Here is a 24,348-nt window from a genome sequence, read left to right as displayed (position 1 = left end):
TCTGATACAGTAACAAACTCTTCCAGGGAGTCCCCGCCAATCCTGACCCGGCTGCCGTGCTAACAGCTGCCTGTTTGGATAGTGTTGGGCATGAGTAAATCCATGTCTGACGAGTGATGACATCGTAGCAGAATTTCACAGTCCATTGCTAACCTCAAGCGCTCAACAGCTGACCTGCCAACACCAAGCTGGTGCTTGGTGCCTGCCTCACTCGCTTGATGTCAATGGAATTCCACCAGGGATGAAATCTAAGCCCTTGGGTTTCGATTGGAATTAAGAGCTTTCGTTGTGACCAGGCATGGAAAATGAGTGGGGCTGGCTCAAGAGTTTGCCAAAGATCTTTTCTTACATCAGCGGCCTGTTCCCTTGTTATAAGGGGTTATATACTCTGAAACGGCTACCCACAACAGGTCTTTATAGCTTAGAAAACTGGGCAGCTTTGTAAGTTTGGCAGGTGGGAGAATACCAAATGCAGCCCTGCTTGTTTCTGCTCAGAGCTAGACTAGTTATGATGAGGAACACACACACCCCCCACCCCCCTCACACCACGTCCTGCAGATGCCTGCATTTTCCAGGGGAATGTCTAAGGCTTTGTTTTCAGTGCAAAAAAAAGTGTTTTTTTTACACTGAGGTAGCTATCTTGATGTGAAACTATAGTGGAGACAAGACACCGGTCATTTTTTTCTTGCTGGAGCTAGCTGATGTCAACCCTATAACTCCACACCCGGGATTTTACCTACATTGAGGTAAAAATTCTGCGTGCCTTCCCTCCAGCAGGATTTTAAAACACACCTCTTTTTGCAGTGGAGACAGCCTGGGAGGCTCGGGAGATGTGGCTCTGTCACACCTGGAGGTGCTTGGGCTGCAGATCTCTTCCCTTGCCTTTCTCATGAAGAGCAAAATTCATTTACTGAAGAACAAACATTTCCCTTACACTTGAACTTTAAAGGTTTCCCCTCCCTGCAAAATGTGGCCCCGATGGTATAAGCTGATTGACAGCGAGAAGTGATGCGATTGTCACTCTCATACAGAGGACTTGCTGCAGTGGAAGAAACCAATGGGCCATAAAGACCAGGGGCCGGTCTATAGCAGTGGCTAGGAACGGCAGCTTCAAAAGATGTTGAGGAACGACCGTCGACCACAGTGCCCCTAGCCGCACGGTCCCACCACAACCACATGGGAAGCTTTATCATGACAGCTGCAGGCACTGGCCAAGTTTTGAAAACTCCCGTTGACACCAGACTCATTTAAATAGACGAATATGGAAACATTCTTACAATGGGCAGCGCTGAAGCAACAGCACATAGAAAAGCGAGCCTGGCTTCCCAGGCAGGGTTGCATGAAGACAGTTTGGCAACCACTAGGAAAGAGATTTTGCATGAATACCAACAGGTTGCTGCATTGTGTTGCTAACTACATTCATGGCAGTGCAGGTGCTCCCTCTGGTGGTCAAATGAATACCTAATATTTGTCTGTTTTGTGTTTGACCCACAGTTTTTCCACGGTGATCAGTACTTAATTTGCGTCAGCCCGGCACCTCTGAGCTTGGCAGTTCGTAGGCCCTGCACCTCTGGGCCTGGTAGTTCATAGCCCCGGCACCTCTGGGCTTGCTGCGTCTGTTATGAATGTAAAAAATCTGCTTGAGCACCAGCACCTCTTTCATTACAAATTAAGCACTGAGTCTGGTGGCTGAAGTACCGGAGGACAGCAGAAGAGGATCCTGCTCTGACTAACACTGGGGTTTTAAAGAGTAACTTTTGATTTACACCAGGTTCTAGAGGACAGAATTCTGTTTGAGTTCTTATTTTCTTTTTATGTATTTGGGGGAAAGAGAGGGGTGGGCACATCCCCATCAAATATTTCTTTTGAAACTTAAGCGGGGTTAAAAACACAAACAAATGCAAGAGAAAAGTCAAACTAGAAAAAGGTCTGTGTTAGAACAAGAAAAATCTGCACAAAGTTAAATAATAATAAATACCTAGCTTTTATATAGCATTTTCATCCATAGATCGTCAACCTCTTTACAAAGGAGGTCAGTATCGTTATCCCCGTTTTACAGATGGAAAAGCTGAGGCATGGAGAGGGGAATGTGTCTTGTCCAAAGTCACCCATCAGGCCAGTGGTAGAGGTGGGACTAGAAGCAAGGGCTCCTATGTCCCACCCCAGAGCTCCAAACAATAGGCCACACTGCTCCATAACAAGAAATTGCTAATAGGCCATGATTCACTGTGGCTTGACTGTTAGACACGAGTACCTGTCACTTCCATTGTAGTCAACGAGGGCTACAGGTGATCAACCCTTTTGAAAAAATCACATCACTGGTCTACACAGCTTTTGTCCTGGAATAGTTGTGTTGGTTGTGGGGTGTGTGTGTTTTTCTACCCAAGCAGTTTTAGCGGTACAACCCCTATGCACCAGTATAAAAGTGCCTTAATAGCAGGCTAGATTATTCCCCTTCCTGTACAAGAATAAGGGATGCCAGTATAAACACATGTATGCTAGTAGAACCGCATCCACACTAAATGCAAGTCCACACTTAAAACGCAGCAGCACCGATGCAGCTGGAGTACTTCAGTGAAGACACTTAACCCCCGTCCCCGAGAGGCAGGAGCTGTATCTATGGGAGAAGCTCTCCCGTTGACATGGGGGTTAAGGTCGGTATAACTACATCGCTCAGGGATGTGGATTTTTCACACCCCTGAGCAACACAGGTATTCCGACACAGATCTGTAGTGTCAACCTGGCCTAAGGGACTTAACTGTACCAGTATAGTTTACTGCTTTAACTATAGCAGTATAGTTAAAATGTACAGCCTGTGTATTCAGACACGCTCTCAGGTCTTATTCTCTCTTTCCCTTCAAGTGTGGCTCTTTGGCCCCAAATGAACATTAATTATGTCTTGTTGAACTTGGCAATTTAAATGGCTAGCCCTTTTCAGTTTCCTTCCAGGCCAAACGAGGCTATGCCCAGCAAAGCTCAACACTGCAGACTTCAAGGCAGTCACACATCAGACGACATAGCTCCCAAGATCATGCATTTTACTAAGTCCCGTCAGAGGCTGCATGCTGGGGTTGATGTCAGGAATGGTGGATCCTATCCCTTGCTCTGCCCATGGCATGCTGGGTGACCAAGGGCATTGTTCACACCAGCTGCGTCTCTGGTTCCCCCATCGGTAAAACAGCCAAGAATAATGCATACAATGTATTATTCAGCCACTAGGTGTCTCTGTGGTGTGCTTGCTGGTAAACAAATGAGACAACTGGAACGCAAGCTGTGTGGAAATCATTTTGTTTGTGTCTATAGTTTGTAGCTGTTCAACTAAAGGGGATGTACAAGGAAAGAAAGTTGGATCTGGGCCTTTTGGGGCTTGGCTATGATGCATATAAGGATGAATAATGTTCATTCTGGGAGATTTTAAAGTTTTTTTTGTTTTTTTTGCTGCTTTATTTCCCACCTTAGATATATCCGGAATATCATGTCTTCACTTGCCTCATCTTGTTGGAGAACTTTTTGCATTACTCAAAGAAACTGGCAGTTTTCTTAGCCTTAAATGCTGGGGAAGGGCCCTTCACCCTAAAAACCCTTCTCTAAAGCACTGTTAATAAAAGTGTAAACACTCTGAACAGGACCACTTCCATTTTCAGATCAGGTTTCACTTCGTTGCTACTGCTGATGTCAAACTTATATTACCCAATAGCAGCAGAGGCCCCAGACAAGATCGGGGCCCCATTGTGCTGGGCGCCATATAGACATGTAGCAAGATACTGTCCATGACGCAAAGAACTTACAATTTAAAACAAGACAAAATGTGGGAGGTGAAACTGAGGCAGGGGGACAATGATTACACAGCCATAGTGGAGTGAGAAATAGCACTGGCAAGCGAAGAATGTTCGTTAGTGTATTAGGTAGATACGTGAGGGGGAGAACTAGTAGAGGATTTAGGAATAGAACCCAGGTCTCCTAACTCCCCATCTAGTGCTCCAGCCACTAGACAGCACTGCCTCCATAAAGCCTCTTCCAGGACTGGGAGGCCCCTGGTTTTCTAGTGTTAAGAAAGCATTGACTGAAATGGCGTGTGTGTGTAAAATCACATTTGTGCATCATATAGAATCAAAAACAGGGCAAACACCCTACTTCTTGTCTTGGTTTCCTTTAGAAACATTAAAGTGGCTTATAGAGGATTAAGCAGTCCTTGAATGAGAGGTGCTAGACAAGTGCATATGTAGTTTCTCTTCATACAGCTTGAAATGTACAAACTCTAGCACCAGAGCTTAATGGTCCGTGGTATGTCAGGAGGGTCCCACTGTCTCAAACCCTCCCCTACCCTCACTGTGGCTCCAATACAACTAAATGAGTCTGCACTGAAGGGCCTGTATGCTCACAGGGGGGTCTCAGGCACCATCACATCAGCAAGACACCATGTAGGCAGAAGGGGATGGTCTGTGTGGATCCTTTGAAGGCTGGGCCTTAATTAAGGTTCTGTCCATGTGGGTCTCTTTGCGAGATGAGATTAAGACGTTGTGAAATTATTTGAAAAGAACCACACAAGCCCAGCCAGATAAAGTTGTGCCTTGGGGAACAGTTTTTATTTGTAGGAATAATCATCGTGCCATGGGGAAGCTGGAAGTACAATACCACACTAAGAAAAATGGTATGAAAAGTACAAAAATAAGGAATCCTATGTACGGCAGTAAATTACTAAAAATAAATATTGTAAACACAAAAATAACAGAACAGCTGAAATCTACAGTCAATCATTGCTGCTAATAGCTGAACGATCTTTGGCTTTAAATCAAATCTCCTCTGGCCCCCTAAGGAGCCCATTCTGAAGACCTCGTTAAGATGCACTTTTCTTTGTTTCAGGCCAATAAAAAGAGTCCAGACTGTCTCTGGGACTAGCTCACATTTTACAGGAAGTCTGTGAAATAACCTCTCTCTATCTGAAATATACTATGACTCTTGCAACACAGGGTCACCTCCAGAAGGTAATGCTCCATCTTTAATGACTGCTTTAAAGCAATAAGGAATAAGAATTCTTATCTCTTTCACAGCACTCTCCTCCCATAGATCTCAAAGTGCTTTGCACAAGGATATGCATTATTATCCCCATTTTACAGATGGGGAAACCGAGGCACAGAGATTTTTTTTTTTTTTAAAGGCCCTAATTTTTAGTGTGACTGAACATCCACAAAGCCAGCTGAGTTCAGTTGGGTTTTGAAGATATTCAATATATCTGAGAAAAGAATCAGTGGCAGAGTTGGGACTAGAACCCAGGTTTTCTGAGTCCTACTATCCACTGGACTATGTTGCCTCTGAAATATTCTACTGCAATTTGGAGACTTATTAGATCGTGTGTGTTGCTTAAAGGCAGATTTCACTATAAATTTGCCCCAGGCCTAGCTCATTCTGCTCTGAGATCTGCATGTTAAGGTTCTTCCTACCATGCACAATATTTTACAGTTTGTCAAATAAAAAATCCCATCCAAGGTAACAGCCAAATGAATAATTTGTAAGGTAGAAAGAATGATTCTCTCTTTTATACCTGGCAACTAACATCAGGGAGAAAAATAGGTGCCGGCTTGCTAAAAGATGAATCCCTGCCTTTCTGGAGAAGAAATAAACCTTACATCAAAGAGAACAAAGAAAATGCATCTTAATGGGAACAAAAAATAAGCCATCCTGAAAAGTGTTGCAAAATTTTCTTAGTGGAGGAAAGACAGACCAGTGTTGAGAATCAACGCCTGTCAACATGATCGGATCTTCCTTTCTCATTGACACACATTAATATAACATCCCATTGTAATTTCTGGTTTAGAAGTTACAATCCCGCTTTGTTATGTGTCTCAGTTCCATTTCACATTGGCCAGCTTCTGAACCAAGAACAACGTCCTCCTGAAAAAGCTGCATTCACAACCTGCCATCAGCTATAAATTCTTAATACAGTTCTCCTAGCTCCTAAACTGGAAGGAATGGTAAGACAGCAGCGGCTTTCTACATGTACTGATGCTTTCTCTTTCGATACAGAAAAGTGCACAAACTGTACTCTTAAAGCGAACAGAGGAAATATTCTGCATAGACACAACTGAGCCATATGCCGAAGACGTATTTTCAGTTACATGGTCTGGAGATGATCTGTATGTTTCAAGTATAATTTTTGTTTCAGGTGAACTGGGAACACATTGGATTCTGGTTTGCAACTGAGTCAAAGTGGGCATGAAAAGAGGGCAGGAGCCTCTGCTGCAGCTTAAGTCAAGTGTACCCAGTGCATCCCTAAGAAGCTGTACAGGGAGGTACAACAGGCCGTGTTTTTAAGAGAAATGGGCCCTGAACTATCCACCCCAGATCGAAATTTTGGGGAAGCTCAGAGACAGCCTTCGGAACTAGCCCATTGCTCTGTAACTGGGCAAACCCAAAACTCAGATGGGAATTCCCTCCGAACTTTGAGAAAGTTTGGATCTGGCTCCCACAACTTGGTAGCATAGAGATTTTAAAACAATACTTCCCACATGGAAAGGCTTTCCTTTCTCACTCAAGAGCTCCCACCTCTTTGCAGATCTCATTTGAGCCTACGTTGGGGAGAAATTCCAGGAGCCACATAACTACACACTTGTCAGGACAAGAAAGCTTGAAGATAGTTGTGAGCTCCTGGGAACTTATCCTGCCGCCATTAAGCCTGTTCCATTTGCAAGCGAGCAGGTAGTTGGTGCTGAGCACCTCCTAAAACGTGCCGAGAAGCCCTCCACTCCTCAAGTCAATGGGAATGAAGGGTGCTCAGCAATTCTGGATCTGACCCTCATTCCGAGAGCCTAATGTAGCTTTCATAGAATATCAGGGTTGGAAGGGATCTCAGGAGGTCATCTAGTCCAACCCCCTGCTCAAAGCTGCACCAATCCCCAATTTTTACCCCAGTTCCCTAAGTGGCACCCTCAAGGATTAAACTCACAACCCTGGGTTTAGTAGGCCAATGCTCAAACTACTGAGCTATCCCTCCCCTCCTTCCTTGCTCACCCAATTAAGTGCCATTGACTCCAATGGGACTACTCACCAAGGCCCAGATCCAGCAAAACACTAGCACCTACTTAGCTTGAAGTGCATGAGTAGTCCCATTGACATCATGAGATTGCTCCCATGCACTTACTTCAGGGGGCACTACAGGGCTGAGCTCTGCAAAGCACTTAATCTAATGCCCATTTAAAAAAAACAGACAAACAAACAAACAGTGAAAGGACTTCCATTCGCTTCAGTGGGCATTGGGATGGGCCCATAAGCAAGGGGTGAAGGACCATGGCTAGGGGCTGGTTCCATCTTGCAACCCCTTATTCATGCACAGTGCCGTAACAAGGACGAGGTGAGTGAGGCACTTGCCTCGGGGGTGCAAAGTGGGGGGCGCAGCTAAGCCACGATCAGCGGCACTTTGGCGGCAGCTCTACCGCCGCCGCTTCTTCGGCGGCGGGTCCCTGAGTCCCTCTCGGAGGGAAGGACCTGCCGCCGAATTGCCGCCGCCGCCTAATTCATTCTTCGGTGGCAAGTCCTTCCTTCCGAGAGGGACTCTTGGACCCGCCGCCGAATTGCCGCCGAAGAGCCTGGAGCCAGCCCTTGCCTCGGGCACAAAAATTCCTTGTTACGGCTCTGTTCATACAAGTCAATCCACTCGCGTCAATGCAACTCCTCAGGTGAGAATTAAACCATTTGCAGTCGTAACCCACTCTACTGCAAGGAAAGGGAGAAGCCAACATTGCCAAGCCCCAGAATCAGCAGAGCACTTAAACATACCCTTAAGTTTAAGTGTGTGCTTATAACCCCTTAAGTCACGTGCCCAAGTGCTTTGCTGAACCAGACCCTGAATCAGCTACAAAAAGGGATTGCCCTGGCACCCACTATGTCACTGATTGCAAAGAAAGCATCTGTGGTAAAAGTGAACTCATTCACTACTGGTGAAATATAGTGTATTTCAAAAAGAGGTACACTGCTGGATAATCCCTTGTCTTCAAGTTTATAAATATACCCACCGACTGTAACCCTCTCCACTGTACAGTAGATATAATCAAAGCAAAAATGCCTTGATCAGTAGGCAAATACTAGTAATCCCAGTAAAAGAATCACACACAACTGCTTGGTATTGGATTAGATGGTTTTCCGTTTTTTTTTTTTTTTAAAGATAATTTATTTAAATTCATCTAAAGTTTCTAAACTGGATGATTCTCTTACATTATTTCTGTACACATCATTTTTGATTTTTCCGTTTATTTTATATTGTAATCTTGTAGCTTATAAAAAATATAAGCATTTAAAATGCCAAGAGACACGTGTGGTGTGCTTTAAAATGGCGCTATTGGAATTGACAGCCACATAGAGATTCTTTTGGTAAAGAAGTTACCCCAAGCAGTATAAAAATATACAAAAAAAAAAAAAAAAAAAAAACCCCAACCCACACACACACACACACAAATTCTATATCCCTCCAAACTGATGGTCAGTTGGAGGTTTTCACGTGTACATCACCAGACATGTGTTACCTCGTGTTAAATATTTACAAAAAAGTTTACGTGATTCCTCACCCACCTCTGCACAATTTTGTGTGTAAATTTGCTGGTTTTGGAAACAAGAAATTGCAGAATTTAATCCGTCTGCACAGTTTTCTGTTGGCAAAATTATTAACTCTTTATCATAAAAAGCGAAGTGGTGGGGAGAGTTCTGCTGCACAGAGCAAACCTGCTGTTAGCTTTGGGGACGCCAATTTGGAAAACCAGGATTTTGACATTTGGGGTCACAAAATTACCCTTATTTCTTTGCCACTGAGCTCCTGTACCCACACACATGTGTTTAACTATAAGCAGGTGAGTGCTGCCATCAACAGCAGTGGGTTACTCACATGCTTCAAGCAAAACACGGTGCCTGTTTGCAGGACTTGGACCGAATCTTGTAAGAAATTCAGACCTGAACCTCAACTCCTGTTGAAGTCAACGGTAAAACTCCAGTTGCTTTCAATGGGAGCTGGAGGTGGTGGCGAAGAATAACGTATATTTGCAGAATAAAATGTTTAACCCTTTAGATTAGAAACAGCTAGGGCCTAATCTTGGTTTATTCCAGTGAGTAAACCAAGGACCTGCTCCTGCACTGCTAAAGTCAATGGGAATTTTGTCATTGACTTCAGTGTAAGCAGAATTAGGACCGTGCTTGCCTCAATAGGGGCCTGCTCCCATGAGCAATGATTACTTGTGAGTCAGAATGAGCAGGATCAGACTCTGAACTAACCAATTAATTTGTTCCCTGGCCGCCGCTATTTCTTTTAGTGCACTGAATACATGGCCTTCATACTTCCATTTCCCCTGATGATACAAGACCTGAAATGACTGCACCCCTCCCATACATCTGTCCTCAGAAATTTCAGTCCTTCCACCCTGCTCCCAGACAGTTATTTTAATTAATAATAATAAAAGAGCATTCTGCGCTAGTCTCTCAAACCACATTAAAACTAGTCAATAACAATCCCCGTTCATGACTATATACATAAAAGATGTAAGATCTCTCGAAACATAAATACAGTGCATAAATCCAGAAGTGACCTATGGGGTTTTTACGAATAAAGATACAGAGCTAGTTCACAGACAAAAATAAAACCAAACTCACCACATCAATTGAGGGCACAGTGTTGAAACGGTTGTGGAAGAGAAACCATTCATTTCAGTGATGGTTTTTTCTATGCATGCATGCGCCAGTAGGGGTCGCCATTGGCTACACATGTCAAGTACTACATTTAATTGATAGAGGAGAAGCTGGGAAATGGGACTACACCCTGAGTCCCCAAGTATTTCCAGGCACATGCTCTGCTGGTCGAATTAAAGAAGCACCTTTAACTCGATCCAGCAGGTACTTTAATATTACTCACCACTCCATACGGACACTTTGTATCCTTCGGCACAGATTCAAACGCACTGATTTAAATGCTGCACCCTGTGCTTTTAAGAGCGTTACCATGACTTTCATGGAAATAACACAGCCTTGATCAGGGTAAAAGACTAGTGGAGGTCTTTAACCCAATCTTAAAAGAGGTTTTGCTTTCTAGTGTGCTTATGTTAAGACTTGGACATCTACAAATAGGTATTGTTTACTATTGAAGTGACAATGCAGTGTCTTAATTGCTCTGGCATTATCCTTCTACTGCTACAGAACAAACACCATTGTGGCTGGGGAGGGAGGTTTAGTATTTTAAATAGGCTGCGGTGAAACAAAAAGGGCTTTGACTGGAAACGTAGCTACACGCCCTGACAACACTTTTAGCTTTACTCGATAGGTAGTTTGATGGCATGCAATAGAATTCCTAAGAAAATAACTTCGAACACACGGCATCTCAGGTCTCAGTGGTGGTATCTCGATAGAACAAGTAAAGCTAAAAATCTGCGTGTTGAGGAGCAGGAGAAGGAGTGTGTGTTGGAGGGTGGGAAGGGGTCCACTGGTTTTGCTCTGTTAAATCCAAGCCTTCCGAACGACCCCTCTTATCGCTGCCCAGCCTCCCGGATCCGGCACGCCACCGCCGTGATGAGCGCCGCCCCCTTGCCGCTGCCATCTTCTGACTGGAGGAAGGTCACTTCGCACTTCGGGGTCAGCTGCTTCACCGTTTCGTGCATGATGGAGGAGAAGCTGCAGCGGGTGGAGGAGGACAGGAGTGAGTATATCTATGATGCTCCCCATCTCAACCCTAGATTTTGGCCTCAGTTCATTTTAATCTCGGCTAAGAGGATGGTCAGAAGAACAAAGAACTCCCACAATGACCATCTGGATGAATCAGCTGTGGGGAATGAACTTGAGACCTCTGAATCTAACCGCATGGTCTCTACTGTGTAAGCTAAAGGAGTAAGGCACCCATAAACCTCTCTACATGGGCCAGCCAGTAGATGGAAACAGGGACCCACTCTGTATTGAGGTGGGTTACATTAGGCACCATCTAACAGCACAAACTTGGACCTGAGCAGTCAGGCTGTGGACTAGGGAGATCCTCTGGGATGCAGTGAGGAACAACACTTCCCAGTCCTGCAGAGAGCCATTCCATGCCACTAGAACAGCCTCAGGGCTATAGCAGTTGGTACCTGCTCTTCGTGAATGAGAAAAACCTACCGGGTCCATATAGCAGCAGCTCCACTGGCCTCCACGCTCCTTCTACCACTTCCCCTGGGTTGGTAGCTGAGGAGGCTGGGTTTAGTTCAGTGAGTCTCCAGCATGATGGACCCAAGGGGGTAAAGCGCCTTTTGTTCCTGACTTTCGAAAAGCTGAACTTTTCAAAATGGCATCCTCAAAGCTGCTCTAGCCCATAATGCACTGCACTAACTGCACAAGCCATCCCGGGGCAGAAGGAAGAATGCTTCCTGAGCCCTGCACTGACCCAATTAGCAAAGAAAATGTAGACACAGCAACACAGCTATTCACAAACGAATGTCAGTCATAGAAATCCAAGACCGGTTGGATACAGTCTTTAAAGCATGTCTCATGGTCTCAAAAGCAGGTCTCCCAGCCCTTTGCTAAGTGACCAAGACAAGGATGCTTCTACCCCTTCCATGCAGAACATATTCCATCACCTAATGGATCACAACTTCACTCCCCCCCCCCCCCCCCCAGGTTTGGCCTATTAATTTCATCCCACTGTTTTAGGGCTGGTTGAGAAATGGTCGCATATTTTTGGCAAAAGATTTAGAACCCAAAATCTCAATTTTGCATGGATTTTTTTTAAAAAAATTCATCTCAATAAAGTAATTTGTTTTGATACAAATTTTTCCCTTTCATTCCTCTCCTTTTTCAGTCCCTTGGGAAAGAGAAAGGGGGAAAAACCAATACCCCAAAAGTGAACATTTTTTCATTTCAATGTGAAGCCAATGTTTGGTTTCCATGGGGAAAAAAAAAAATACCGAACAATATGAATATTTTTGGATTATCCAAAAAAAGGTGGATGAAAAGTTTTCAACCAGCCCTGGTTCTTATGTCTGCCATTGTAGCCTGCTTGTGACGGTCATATCTGGCTGCCAACGTCCCCTTGGAACAACCTCTGACCTACGGGGACTCTCACCCAGGGTAACTTACTGAGGATGCAGTTTGTAGAGTGTCCCGTCCACACCAACTGTGACCTTAAGGAAGTCCAGCTTGCGGTTCTCCCGGATTTTATCCACCACCGCTGCCATACCAGCGCCACAGAGCTGAGCAGCACGCCTGGCTACCACGGTGCACACCTCCTTCACAATGATGCTGTCATCACACGTGCTCTCCAGGCCCAGGTGCTGGAGGATGGAGCGGACCTGGAGCAGGGCTAGGCAATCGCTGAAGGAAGGCAGACAGGGCAGGAGAGGCATTAGAGACCTAAAGAAAGCCTGCTGTCAACATCAGAATGCAGACACAGTCTGGACTCAGGATGCCCTTGGAAGTATAGTTCTAATCTAAAGAATGACGTCAATTCAGTCCTTCTCGTGTAATAACAGCTTCTGCAGGCCAGGTTCTGCCTTCAGTGCAGCCCCACTGCTTGCACTGGGCGTAACTGATCGGAACTTGGCAAAGAATTCTGTTGATGATGCACAAGGAAGAAGAGATTTTCCAACTCACTCTCCTGCAGCTGAGCTGTCTCCACGGGGCTAAGAGAGTGAGAAGCAACCAGGTCTAGATTTTTAAAGCCTTATGCTTAACAATCTGTCCCACCTTGTATTTAGCTTGGACACTCTGGTTACCACCTCCGGACCTGAGGAAGAACTCCGTGAAGTTCAAAAGCTTGTCCCTTCCGCCCATTCAAATTGGTCCAATAAAAGATAGGACCTCACCTGCCTTGTCTCATTTAGATTTTGAAAAAGTATTTAGGTGATGCTCCACTCAGCGCTGCAACACCTAAGAGACTTAGGAGCCAGGCTCATTTTCAAGAGCACCTAAGTCACTCAAAGTGCCTTTCAAACTTAATGCTTCTATTTGTCACTCAGATCAACAGAGCTGACTGAATACCCAGGAGGCAGATATGTTGGGTAGTAAAGGGGCAGCATTTCCTGTACACTGGGAGTTCCAAAGAGGTCTAAGGAAATTAGATGCCCCAGTCCCACTGGATTTTAATGAGATCTGGGTACCTAAATCCCTTTGGCACCTTTGAAAATCCCTGTTTTTCCACTCAGCAGACCTCACCAGCGTGAACTAAGTTTACATCATAATCAGAGTGGTGATTTCATCATAAAGCCCCAGATTATGAGCGCAGAAGTAGCTCCTCCAGTTAACAATAGCTTGTTAATATCTAGTGCAGCGGGAATAGAGAGAACTCTGCACTCACAGCTTTGGTTCATCCTTCACCACCCAAAAAACCCACCCCATTGACAGCGTCACAGCCAGAGTCCTGGGATTCTATCTAGTTATTTACATGTACACCTAAGAATTTGGAAGAATTCTGGATCTAATGTGACTTGGATGAAATTCCACTGACTTCCTTAGAACTATATTACTATATCACTCCCGGTTGCTGCTTGCGCTGCAGATGTTTGGAATCCCTTATGGAGTTTTATCGTGTGAGTCAATCAGGAATCAGAACCTCTTCCTACCCATCCCCACCTCCCCCTAGTGCTTTAATGGAGGACATTTTTTAAAAATGGCAACAATTAAAGATCAACACCGCAGCTGAACAGGGCGTGCAAGGCAACATCCGTGTGCAACCACACAACAAACTGGAGTGTGTGCGCGCAAGAAGGGAAATTATTTCAGGAAGGAAACAATAGGTCAGTGATATTACAAAAAAAATAGAGATTAACAGTCACTGCTGTACAGGGGACTGGTTTTAATGCAGCATGAAAACCCTCGGCATGACATTGCAAGAAGCAGATCCCGCAAGGGACTGAGCGGGGTAAGTGGGAGCTAGAATCCAGCAAGCTGCTGAATGCTGAAAACCACAACTGGGCAAAATGTTTTGTCTGACATTGGGGGGGAGGGAAGGCGTGGGGGGCAAAAATAATACAGATTTTGACAACACCCAAACATTTCGCCAATCATTTCAATAAAAAAAAAAAAATCTGAAAAATATCAGTGTTTTGTTTCAAAATGTCCTTTAATTTTATTAAAAACTCAAAAGGTTATAAAAAGGCTTGAAATCAAAACAAATTGTTCGGTTTCAGGTCAAATGAAACTTCGGTCAATGAACCGCATAGCAATTTTTTTTTCAATTTTTCCATTTGCCAGCTGTACTCAAGACCTTGCTAAATTTCATTGGATATACTTTCCCCAACTCGATTACATCCCATCTGTAGGCAAGGGGCAAGAGTCTTCGTTCATCCACCTTCCCAACTCCTCCCTTCTGCGTCTGGAATCTCACCTCTCAATTTGAGACAGGAACTTCGTCTCGAATATCCCCCTGGTCTTCAGCCTTTCGGAAATCCGCCCCCGGAACAGCAGCCCCCTCTTGGTGAAGTCGATCAGGATATTTCGGACAATCTCGCCCAGGTACATCCCGCTGATCATTTTCTCAAACCTGGAGTTGAAAAGGCACAGCTGAGCGTGGGGTAGGAAGGACAGGGTAGGGGGTAAGGCAAAGGACTGGGACTCTGGAGATCTTGGTTCCATGCTCAGCTCTGCCACGGATTCCCTGTGTAATCTCAGGCAAGTCACTGAATCTCCCCCTCTCCCCCTCCCCCCCAGTGCCTCAGTTCCCCACCTGTACAATGAAGATAACAATCCTTCCCTATCTCGCAGGGTGCTGGAAGGACAAAACCCATTTACGATTGAGAGGCACTCGCCTGCCCTTCGTTGCTGTAGTAGCTAAGTACAAAGACAGCTTCAAATGGGGTGATTTGGAGGTGTCATCACATGAGCTGGACTCTGGCATCTGCATCATCGGATGTGCACTTAGAGATTACTTAGTGGGAGGAGCCCTGCTCAGCATTAAGAACATGAAATGCTCAGCTGCAGTGGGGTGAGAACCACCTGGCTCTAGGATGGGGTTTGTAGAGGAATTCTAGGCTGCCCTTTAAAAACTTTGCGCCTCTCACGGCACTTTCTCTCCAAGGATCGCACAACAATGGGCTGGATTTTCCTGCCACTTAACAAGGGTACAAATCAGTGTAAACGCCACAGACTTCAGCAGAGTTACTCCTGATTCGCACCTGGGGGCGAGTGAGAGGCGTATCCGGCCCAGTGAGTTAAACCTGGCACCATTCCTGTCAAGTTGTAGCATGATCCCACCATGCTGTGGGTGGAAAAGAGGCACAGAGAGATGAAAAAGAAACATCCCAAGTTCTAGCCTTGGTTTATTTTACATTCTGCCGAGGTGATGGTCAGAAAAACGGGGAGGAATCTTCATGATGCTCAGGTACCATGTAATGAAGCTAATGGGACAAATCCTAGCCCCTGGCCTGTAGCCCAGGATGTGCTAGGCCAGGGGTTCTCAAACTGGGGGTCGGGACCTCTCGGGGGGTCGCGAGGGGATTACATGGGGGGTCGCGAGCTGTCAGCCTCCAACCCAAACCCCGCTTTGCCTTGAGCGTTTATAATGGTGTTAAATATACAAAGAAGTGTTTTTAATTTATAAGGGGGGGCGGGGGTCGCACTCAGAGGCTTGCTATGTGAAAGGGGTCACTAGTACAAAAGTTTGAGAACCACTGTGCTAGAGAGATCCCTTAATGCCATGTGTTCTCCAAGAGAGCGTGGAAAGCACGGCCGTCTTCAAGGCCCTGTGCACGCACATACCTTTGTTTTCCAGCATTGAGAGAAAGTTCGTCCACTGCCACATCAAATTCTGTCCGGAAGTCATCCAAGCAGCCGTTGTCCCCGAACGCCCCCCACTCCATGTTAATGCACATTCTGCCCTCTTCACCCTCCACCAGCTCCACGTTCCTCATCTCCTCCATGTAGCAGGCGTTGCTGCCCGTGCCTGTGACAGAAGAGCACAGAAAGGTCTAAAGGCTCATGAAACATCTCTTGCTTTGAGGGGAATACAAGGGAAAGCAAAAAAATGGTTGGAAGATAAGAGCTGTACTACTACTGGTAGTTAACAGAGACTCTTTCAGCTCAAGCAGGGGAGAGACCTATCCCAGACGCTGTCAATGCCTGGTGTAGCATACAGCTGTGATGTCTATAGTGTGCAGTCACCCATCTATTACTATATATGATCTGTTGCTATCATCTTACCTGCTAAATGCTGGGGCAGGGGTGGGGAACCTTTTTTCTATGATGGGCCATTGACCCACAGAAAAAAAAAAAAAAAAATCAATCGCTGGCCACACACAAGTATCATAGAATCATAGAATATCAGGGTTGGAAGGGACCTCAGGAGGTCATCTAGTCCAACCCCCTGCTCAAAAGGATCACAAAATAATGGGCTGGATTTTCCTGCCACTTAACAAGGGTGTAAATCAGTGTAAACGCCACAGACTTCAGCAGAGTTACTTCTGATTCACACCTGGGGGTGAGTGAGAGGCGTATCCGGCCCAGTGAGTTAACCCTGACACCATCCCTGTCAAGTTGTAGCATGATCCCACCAAGTAAAAAGCAACTTAAATTTAGTGTGTTTTTTTAGAGACAGAAATATAAAAAACTTTCAACTCACCCACCCAGGGGGGCACGGAGGCTCAGGGCTTCCCCCCACAGCGGGGCGAGCCGGTGCTCGCAGCACCAGCCCTGCAGGATGGCACCGGAACTTGCTACAGGCTGGATGAAATTAAGCAGCAGGCTGGATCCAGCCCATGGGCTGTAGGTTCCCCACCCCTGTGCTAAAGCTTGCTAAAAGTCACTTTGGCGGAATCTAAATTTTCCATGGGACCATGTCGTTTTCAACAACAAAATTTTGCCAAGGAGAAAATGGACACGATTTCCATTTTGACATTTTTGGAACAGAATTTTGGTTTTTCTTTTCTAAACTGATTTTATATCATTCAAAAATTGAAAAAAAGTTGACACTGAAAGAAAAAGCCATTTAAATTGACCCCAAAGCAATTTTTCTCCAAAATTGTTGTTCCATGGAAATTTTGAAATTCGATGCTTTGTTCCAATTCGGAAGAAAAACAAATTTTGAAATAGCAGAAAATTCCAGTTCACGCTCTGCTGAAGGCCAAATATTCTGCTGACAATTCCACTTAAATCAATGGAGCAGGGGGAGGGATAGCTCAGTGGTTTGAGCATTGGCCTGCTAAATCCAGGGTTGCGAGTTCAATCCTTGAGGGGCCCACTTAGGGATCTGGGGCAAAAATCAGTACTTGGTCCTGCTAGTGCAGACAGGGGGCTGGACTCTATGACCTTTCAGGGTCCCTTCCAGTTCTGTGAGATAGGTATAATCCGGTAGATCATTGCCCGGTATGAGTTCAGAGTGCTAAATTAAGAAGTTGTTCTGTTAGAAAGCGGGCAATAGGGTTTAGGGGTTTACCATTACTCTGTGCAATCCGGTCAATGCAAATTTCACAGTCTTATGTGACACCTGTGTCTACTATCTCTGCAGCATCGCCTACACAACGGCCGTTCTCTTGAGCTTAAACAGCTTGGGAAAAAGCAATACGTGTTACGTGAGCCTCTCAAGAATGAAGCGAGAAGATCACCCTGATGGCTTAGGCCTGTCAAAACATGCCACCCACGAAACCTAAAGTATTCACCAGGAGGAATTCTTTATCATTACCAGCATCCTTTATAGTCTTTCACCATAGAAGGTAATAAAGTCGCATCTGCTTGTACCACATATGAATTTGGTTCCAAATACTCAAGGAAATGAAGCTGGTTGGGGGTGAGGAAGGCAAAATATTTCCACTGACTTTGCCATTTTTCACTGAAATTTCAAATATTTTAACATTTTTCCAACCATGGGTGGAAAAGTCTGATGTGTACTAGATCTCTGGGGAATAGCTAAAAGATACAGGACATGAGGGGAGTACAGAATAGGAACTGGGTAAGGGAGAGAGATTGGTTTGTTATGTAAAGCTTCAGTTCTTACCAACGATGAGCCCGACTTCACAATAAGGATCTTCATAACCACAGGTCATCATGGTGCCTACTGTGTCATTCACCACTGCTACCACATCCAGATCAAACTCCTGGGGAAGAAAGGGCTACCATGCATTGTTCTGGAAGAACCAGCACCTTTTATGCTCCCTTTCACTGTTGCGTTCAGAGCAACATCCTCAACGTGAATGATGCAGAGCAGAAAGGACCTGACTTTTTGAAGTCTCCCTATGTAGGTTTAATACAACTCCCATTACTGGAATCAAAGCAACTAAGGGTATGTCTACACTGCAATTAGACCAGGGGTAGGCAACCTATGGCACGCGTGCCGAAGGCGGCACGTGAGCTGATTTTCAGTGGCACTCACACTGCCTGTCCTGGCCACCAGTCCGGGGGGCTCTGCATTTTAATTTAATTTTAAATGAAGCTTCTTAAACATTTTAAAATCCTTATTTACTTTACATACAACAATAGTTTAATTATATATATATTAGACTTATAGAAAGAGACCTTCTAAAAACATTAAAATGTATTACTGGCACGCGAAACCTTAAATTAGAGTGAATAAATGAAGACTCGGCACACCACTTCTGAAAGGTTGCCGACCCCTGAATTAGGCACATGCGGCTGACCCGTGCCAGATGACCTGAGCTCAGGCTAAGGGGCTGTTTAATTGCGGTGCAGATGTTCAGGCTCGGGCTGGAGCCCGACTATGGGACCCTCCAACTTTGCAGGTTGGGAGGGTCCCAGAGCTTGGGCTCCAGCCTGATTCAGAACGTCTCGCTGCTATTTTTAGCCTCGTGGCACAGGACATGGACTCAGACTCGCAGACGTGTCTCCTCCCCTGCAGTGTAGACTTACCTTAGATGGCGATATTTAGAACTTAAGACTGTTCATCTACAGAACCAAGCACTTCAGGAAACTAGGCCTCATCCAAAATACCCCAGACAAGGTAAAACTGCCTGTAACTTGGCTCATTTACACTGGCAGGTTGAAGAGCCGGGATGACCTTGCTACGGTTAGAACCTGCAGCTGTAAGAATTTCCCCTAATGCCCTTTTTCAGAGCATGTTATGTGTCCCCGAATTCACAGCAGCACAGCACACCTAAATCTGCTACCGCTGCCAGCTAGGGGACTTAGTCCAATCGCTCAAGCTGTAGAGACCCTTGCTCTTAGCTCTGAAGGTCCCGTGTCCAACCCTTGGTGAGGAGTAAGATACGACAGTCATTTAGCCATTTTCTGACCTTACGCTCAGCCAAGTAAATTTCCTTTCTAGCTGCAGTGAGAATTCCAAACAGATCTGGATTATCTGAGTGACTAGTTGCAAATTCTCCCTTTCATTCGTGCACTGATCGCTCAGATCAGTGGTCCCATGGATATTCACCTCTCTCCTATGAATAGCTTCTTTCAGCAGGTTCACCACATCTTCTCCTTCACAGCCAGTAGCTTTGAACCCTTTAGTCCATTTCAGGAGTATCCCCTTAAAAAGAGAACAAAAGATACAATAAACCAGAGGGGAAGAGAGTGCAGAATAGTTAGCAGCAAGCAAAGACTTACAGTCACTTAAGATCTGCTCCGGTAAGAGTGCTCTTTATAGCTAAATCAGTTCACGTACACGGCTAAAGGGGACTGTAGTCAAGATTTAAGATCGACTCGTAACTTTAGGTGCCCAACTGGTGGTAACTTAAAGGGTCTGATTTTGAGAGTAGGCCTATTAGCCAAGATGGTCAGGGACGCAAGCTCATGCTCGGGGTGACCCTAAACCTCTGACTGCCAGAGGCCAGGAAGGGAAGACAGGGGTGGATCACCCCAGCTGTCCTGTTCTGTACAACCCCTCTCTAGGCCTGACCATCACTGCTCTGACCACTAGGTCTGACTGCTTGCATCCCAGCCCACGACAGGAAACTAAGGAAAACCAGGGAATAATGTTGTGATGCACCCTCGTTATCTACATTTGATCTATTTAGATCGTAAGCTCTTTGGGGCAAGCACCTCTCCTTTGATGTGCCCAGCATTGCTTGTGGGTGGAATTAATAAAAACATACATAGTAATACAATGACATTTAAAAACTAATCACAGACGAGGGTATGACAAGTCACAGGACATCCCTTGATGGAGAGCAACCGGAAGGGACAGAGATGAGGACCAAGAGAGTACACTTTGTGAAAGACATCCATGGGCAGCTATCCTCTGGTAGGATTTAGCCCCTGGATTGGTGGGGCATAATGAAGATGAGATTAGAGTGGTTAGAGAGGTGCAAAGAGAATTTCAATAGTTAGGAAGGTAACTAAGGAGGAGGTTGATGATGGTCCATCTTGGAGCAGAACTGCTGTGCCAACGGTGTTCTGGAAGACTATGGAAGAGGGAACTACAATAGGATGGAAAGGAGTTAGGATATGATCAAAATTTCAGGTCAGGTAGGGTCAAGATAAGGAGAAATGTCTAGAGGTGGCAACAGACTCACAAGTGAGACAGGAAAAGGAAGTTTGAAAACAAGGATGTCATCTTCTATTCCTTCCCTCTGTTTCTGAACAGTGTAGCAATACAGGCTAGTTAGTAGGTACAGATACCAGGTAGCTAGATATAGGTTACCTCATCAAGGTTATTCTGTTGGCAAGGGAAAGAGAAGGTGAATCCCATAGGAAGTGACACGCCCTTCATTCCCATGTATTCCAGGAAGTCCGAAATGCAGTGGACGATGTGATCAAACAGCTGTAGACAGACAACCAGAGGCAGTTGCTTTAATAACTGCAGAAAACTTGATTAAATACCAAGCTACCAGCTAAGTAAGAGTGTGTCTGCTGGTACTAGCAAAGGCCAATGGGCTACCACTTCAACTCAGCTGCATAACCAAGTAGTGAAAAATCCATCTCCATGGAGGTCTTCCTCCTGTAGCTAATTATACAGCGGCACCTATATATAAATATATATATATATAGTCAAAATTTAGGAGATGCCTGAATCCAGAGTTTGGGGCTGGGTTACCCGTCACCCCATCTGCAATGGGATACAAACCCCACCCCCTCTCAGCCCCAAAGTTATCACCTGAAGTTTCAGGCTTTTCTCCTTCAGCCCCCTTTTCTTTATTTAAAAGATTTGTCTCTGCATTTCATGCACAGGTTAAAAAACAAAACAAAATTCAACATTAATATAGTGTTCTTCACCCAGAGGAATGCAAAAGCACTTTACAAACTTAAGAGACACGTGCCTTATAGTGACAGGTTACAGGAACTCAATCTATTTGGTTTATCCAAGAGATGGTCAAGAAGTGACTTGATTATGGTCTCTAAATACCTACACCCGGGGAAGAGATTTCAGAGAGCAGCCAGTTCTAATCGAGTAGAAAAAGGCAGAACATGATCTAAGGGTTGGAAGCTGAAGCTAAAACAAATTCAGACTAAAAAAAAAGTGCTCTTTATTTCTGAACAGTGAGGTTAGCTCACCATTGGAGCAACTGACCCAGGGATGTGGTGCATTTGAAGCCTTTAAATCAAGACCTGGTCTCTTTTTAAAAAGTTATGCTATAGCGGAAACAGAAGTTACGGGCTTGAAGCAGAAGTTATTAGGCAAGGTTCTTTGGCCCCTGTTATGCAGGAGGTCAGACCAGATGATCACAACAGTCCCATCTGGCTTTGAAATTGATCAGCCTGTGAATCTGGGGGCTGATCTGCAATGCCGAGGTCACGCTCCACTCTCGCTGATACAGTGGGTGTTGAGGAGGCTCAATCTCTCCAAAGAGGTGTTTAGCACCTCACGAGAGGGGGCATCATTTTTGCCCAACACTGAAATGCAGCCACCTCTGGGGTGGAAGCCCACAACTGTTCCACCAGCACAGAGCTACACTAGAATTAAGGTTGTGTTTGCTCAGTTATCCTTATCTAAAGGGCTTCTCTACGCTATGGGTCTACACCATGGGTCTATGGCATGCTGTAGGAACTTCACCTCCCCGACTGACTATAAGGTAGGTCAACTGAAGCATCCTTCCATCACCCTAGCTACTTATGTCAACCTAACCCAGGGGGTAGGTTGACATAACTATGGCCCTCAGGGGTGTCGATTTTTCAGCCTAAATTTTAAGTGTACGCCAGGCCTAACTGAAATTGCAGGGGAAAATTTGATAAGCAGTATGAAAATTCTTCTTCAGTACCCTCTTCATTTGCTCAGTGCCGTGCTAAATTCTCTGCTGCCTGAATTCTACCAAGGGCAATGGGTTTACAACAGGAAGGAATTTGGATCATGCTGATTTCCCAACATTTGCTGCTCTATTTTAGAACTTCTGTGATTTACTCTGTAGTGAGGGGTATGAAGGGGAATACTTCAGTGAGTCATTTCAATGCATTGGGGCGGGGAGGGTTAGGGGAGAATCTCCTTTTCTTAGAGCCTTGTTTTGCTTGTTTTTTCAGATTCAGGTGATGGGTCTATTAAGTTTCAGGGACAAAGCAAGAGCGTAAGCGGTCAGGCTGGCTGCTAGAACAGCTGGATTCCTTGGAAGAAGGCCTTGTGACAGGAGATATGGGCAAGGATGGATTAACAAAGCCACATGGGCGTCATATAGTCAATGCAAGATGGGAATGCTGAATGCAGGGGGCTGCTCTACAACAATGGACCTGGGCCCATGGTTTTGATCTTACTCTGCCACCGGCTGTGAAATATTAGCGAGGCTTATTTCTTCTGTCTTTTAACAGGAACAAAGCTACCAGCTGAACTGAGACACAAAATCTCATCTTCTTTCATGGGTCTGAATAGTCACATGGCATTAATACATCACACCTACACCCTGCTCCCGCTCGCCTCACCAAGCCCTCTTGCCTTGGTTCCTTATTATCATGATAACAGTGACAAGTGGGCACAGAACAACAGCATCTTTACACTCATTTTATATTGGGGCAAATGGCAACACAGTGCCCAGAATTTGCTCCAGTGCAACTACTGAGGAATACTACTACACCCAAAACAGCCTGAAATACTTTGCAGAATTATGCTTAAGTCACTGGGTGACTCTGGGAAGTCACTCAACTTCTGTGCCTCAGTTTCCCTACCCGTAAAACACAATCTTTGCACGCCTTTGCGAAGGGTCTGCATTCTATGGATGGAGAGCACTATCACAGCGGTATGAGTTACTTGAAATGGTTTTGATGGTTTCTACAGATAGGCATTATGAGTGCATCCATCTTTAGTGTCCAAGCATGTCGGTCTGCTGGACTGTGTAATTTCAGATCCCAAATCACACTATAATAATAGCATTTCTGTAGAACTTCTCACCCATAGATGTCAAAGCACATCACAAAGGTGGAGCGGTATCACCACCCCATTTTAAAGACTGAGGCACGTAAGGGGCCTGTCCAAGGTAACAAACAGGCTGCGGCAAAAGACACGGCTAGAAGCCAGGTCCCCCTACTCCCACCCCATACCCTAACCACCAAGACACTTCAGGTGAGACGCCACCTCTTCTTTCAAGCTGGCCCTTGCTCACCTCCTCTCCTGTCCCCTGCATGATCTCCTGCGGGATTGAGTAGATCTTATTGTGCATCTCAACGCCACGCCTAATCCCGTTCCGCACACGCACCAGCAGCACACGGAAATTCGTTCCCCCAAGATCCAAGGCCAAGAAGTCTCCTTTTTCTGAAACCCAAATGAAGGCAGTTACCACACTTTCCACAGCGGCTGCCAGCGAATGATGTGCCCAGATCACCCCAAAGACCCAGCCAGCCCCAACCTCTCATCTACAGGCAGTGGAGCAACCAAGGAATGCAAAGTAAAGGGGAGTAGGCAAGACAATGGGCCTGGATATGGGGGGGGGGGGTTAATTCCAACCTCACAGAGACCCGTGGAAACTGAAGTCATGGGAGTTAAACCAGTGAGAGATCAGAATCCTCCCTCTGAACTCTTCTGGAGAATCGGAATGAACCATGGATGACCAATTCTCCGTCCCCATTATGGACCACGACAACGCATAGAGATCTCAACTGAGATGAGAGCTTCCCTGTGCTAGGTGCTTCAATCTAAATGGACAAGACAGAGAAGGTGTGGGAGGGGAAGCAGGGGCACAGACCGTGGAAGTGACCTGCTTATGGTCATGCAGCAAGGTCAGTGTAGAACCCAGGTGAACAAAGTCCTAGTCCAATGCTCTAGCCACTGGGCCATGTTGCCTCGAAAGCTGTTCAGGAATTTTCTTTGCTTCAAAGTGTGCATATGAAACCCAACTGCATGCGCAAATCTGAAGTCCACAAATCCAGGACTACAAGTCCCCAGAGGGCCACCCTGTTCCTCAGTGACTCATGTTTGTTAATGCCTAGCGCCAGTACGAGAGTCCACTCTGAGATGGTGCCCGAGTGGATTAGGCAGCACATAGGCACCGACTCTGGGTGCTCCGGGGCTGGAGCACCCATGGGGAAAAATTAACAGGTGCTCTGCACCCACTG

The 24,348-nt window shown here is 45.6% G+C and overlaps 1 protein-coding gene across 1 annotated transcript in view; it reads right to left on the bottom strand.

The window, feature by feature from the left end:
• Nucleotides 1-10,496: 10,496 nt before the first annotated feature.
• The window catches only part of LOC135874939 (hexokinase-2), a 60,990-nt gene continuing 47,138 nt past the window's right edge, over nt 10,497-24,348 (bottom strand). The window contains exons 11-18 of the mRNA XM_065399894.1: nt 23,400-23,548; nt 20,519-20,638; nt 19,310-19,405; nt 17,918-18,017; nt 15,688-15,871; nt 14,318-14,473; nt 12,073-12,306; nt 10,497-10,641 (exon numbers count right to left, since the gene is read on the bottom strand). Coding sequence (XP_065255966.1) covers nt 10,497-10,641; nt 12,073-12,306; nt 14,318-14,473; nt 15,688-15,871; nt 17,918-18,017; nt 19,310-19,405; nt 20,519-20,638; nt 23,400-23,548 — 1,184 coding nt within the window. The remainder of the gene's footprint in view (nt 10,642-12,072; nt 12,307-14,317; nt 14,474-15,687; nt 15,872-17,917; nt 18,018-19,309; nt 19,406-20,518; nt 20,639-23,399; nt 23,549-24,348) is intronic.

The sequence above is a fragment of the Emys orbicularis genome, chromosome 2 (assembly GCF_028017835.1).
Source record: "Emys orbicularis isolate rEmyOrb1 chromosome 2, rEmyOrb1.hap1, whole genome shotgun sequence".
Taxonomy (NCBI): domain Eukaryota; kingdom Metazoa; phylum Chordata; order Testudines; family Emydidae; genus Emys; species Emys orbicularis.
This window is presented reverse-complemented; position numbering and strand designations above follow the sequence as displayed.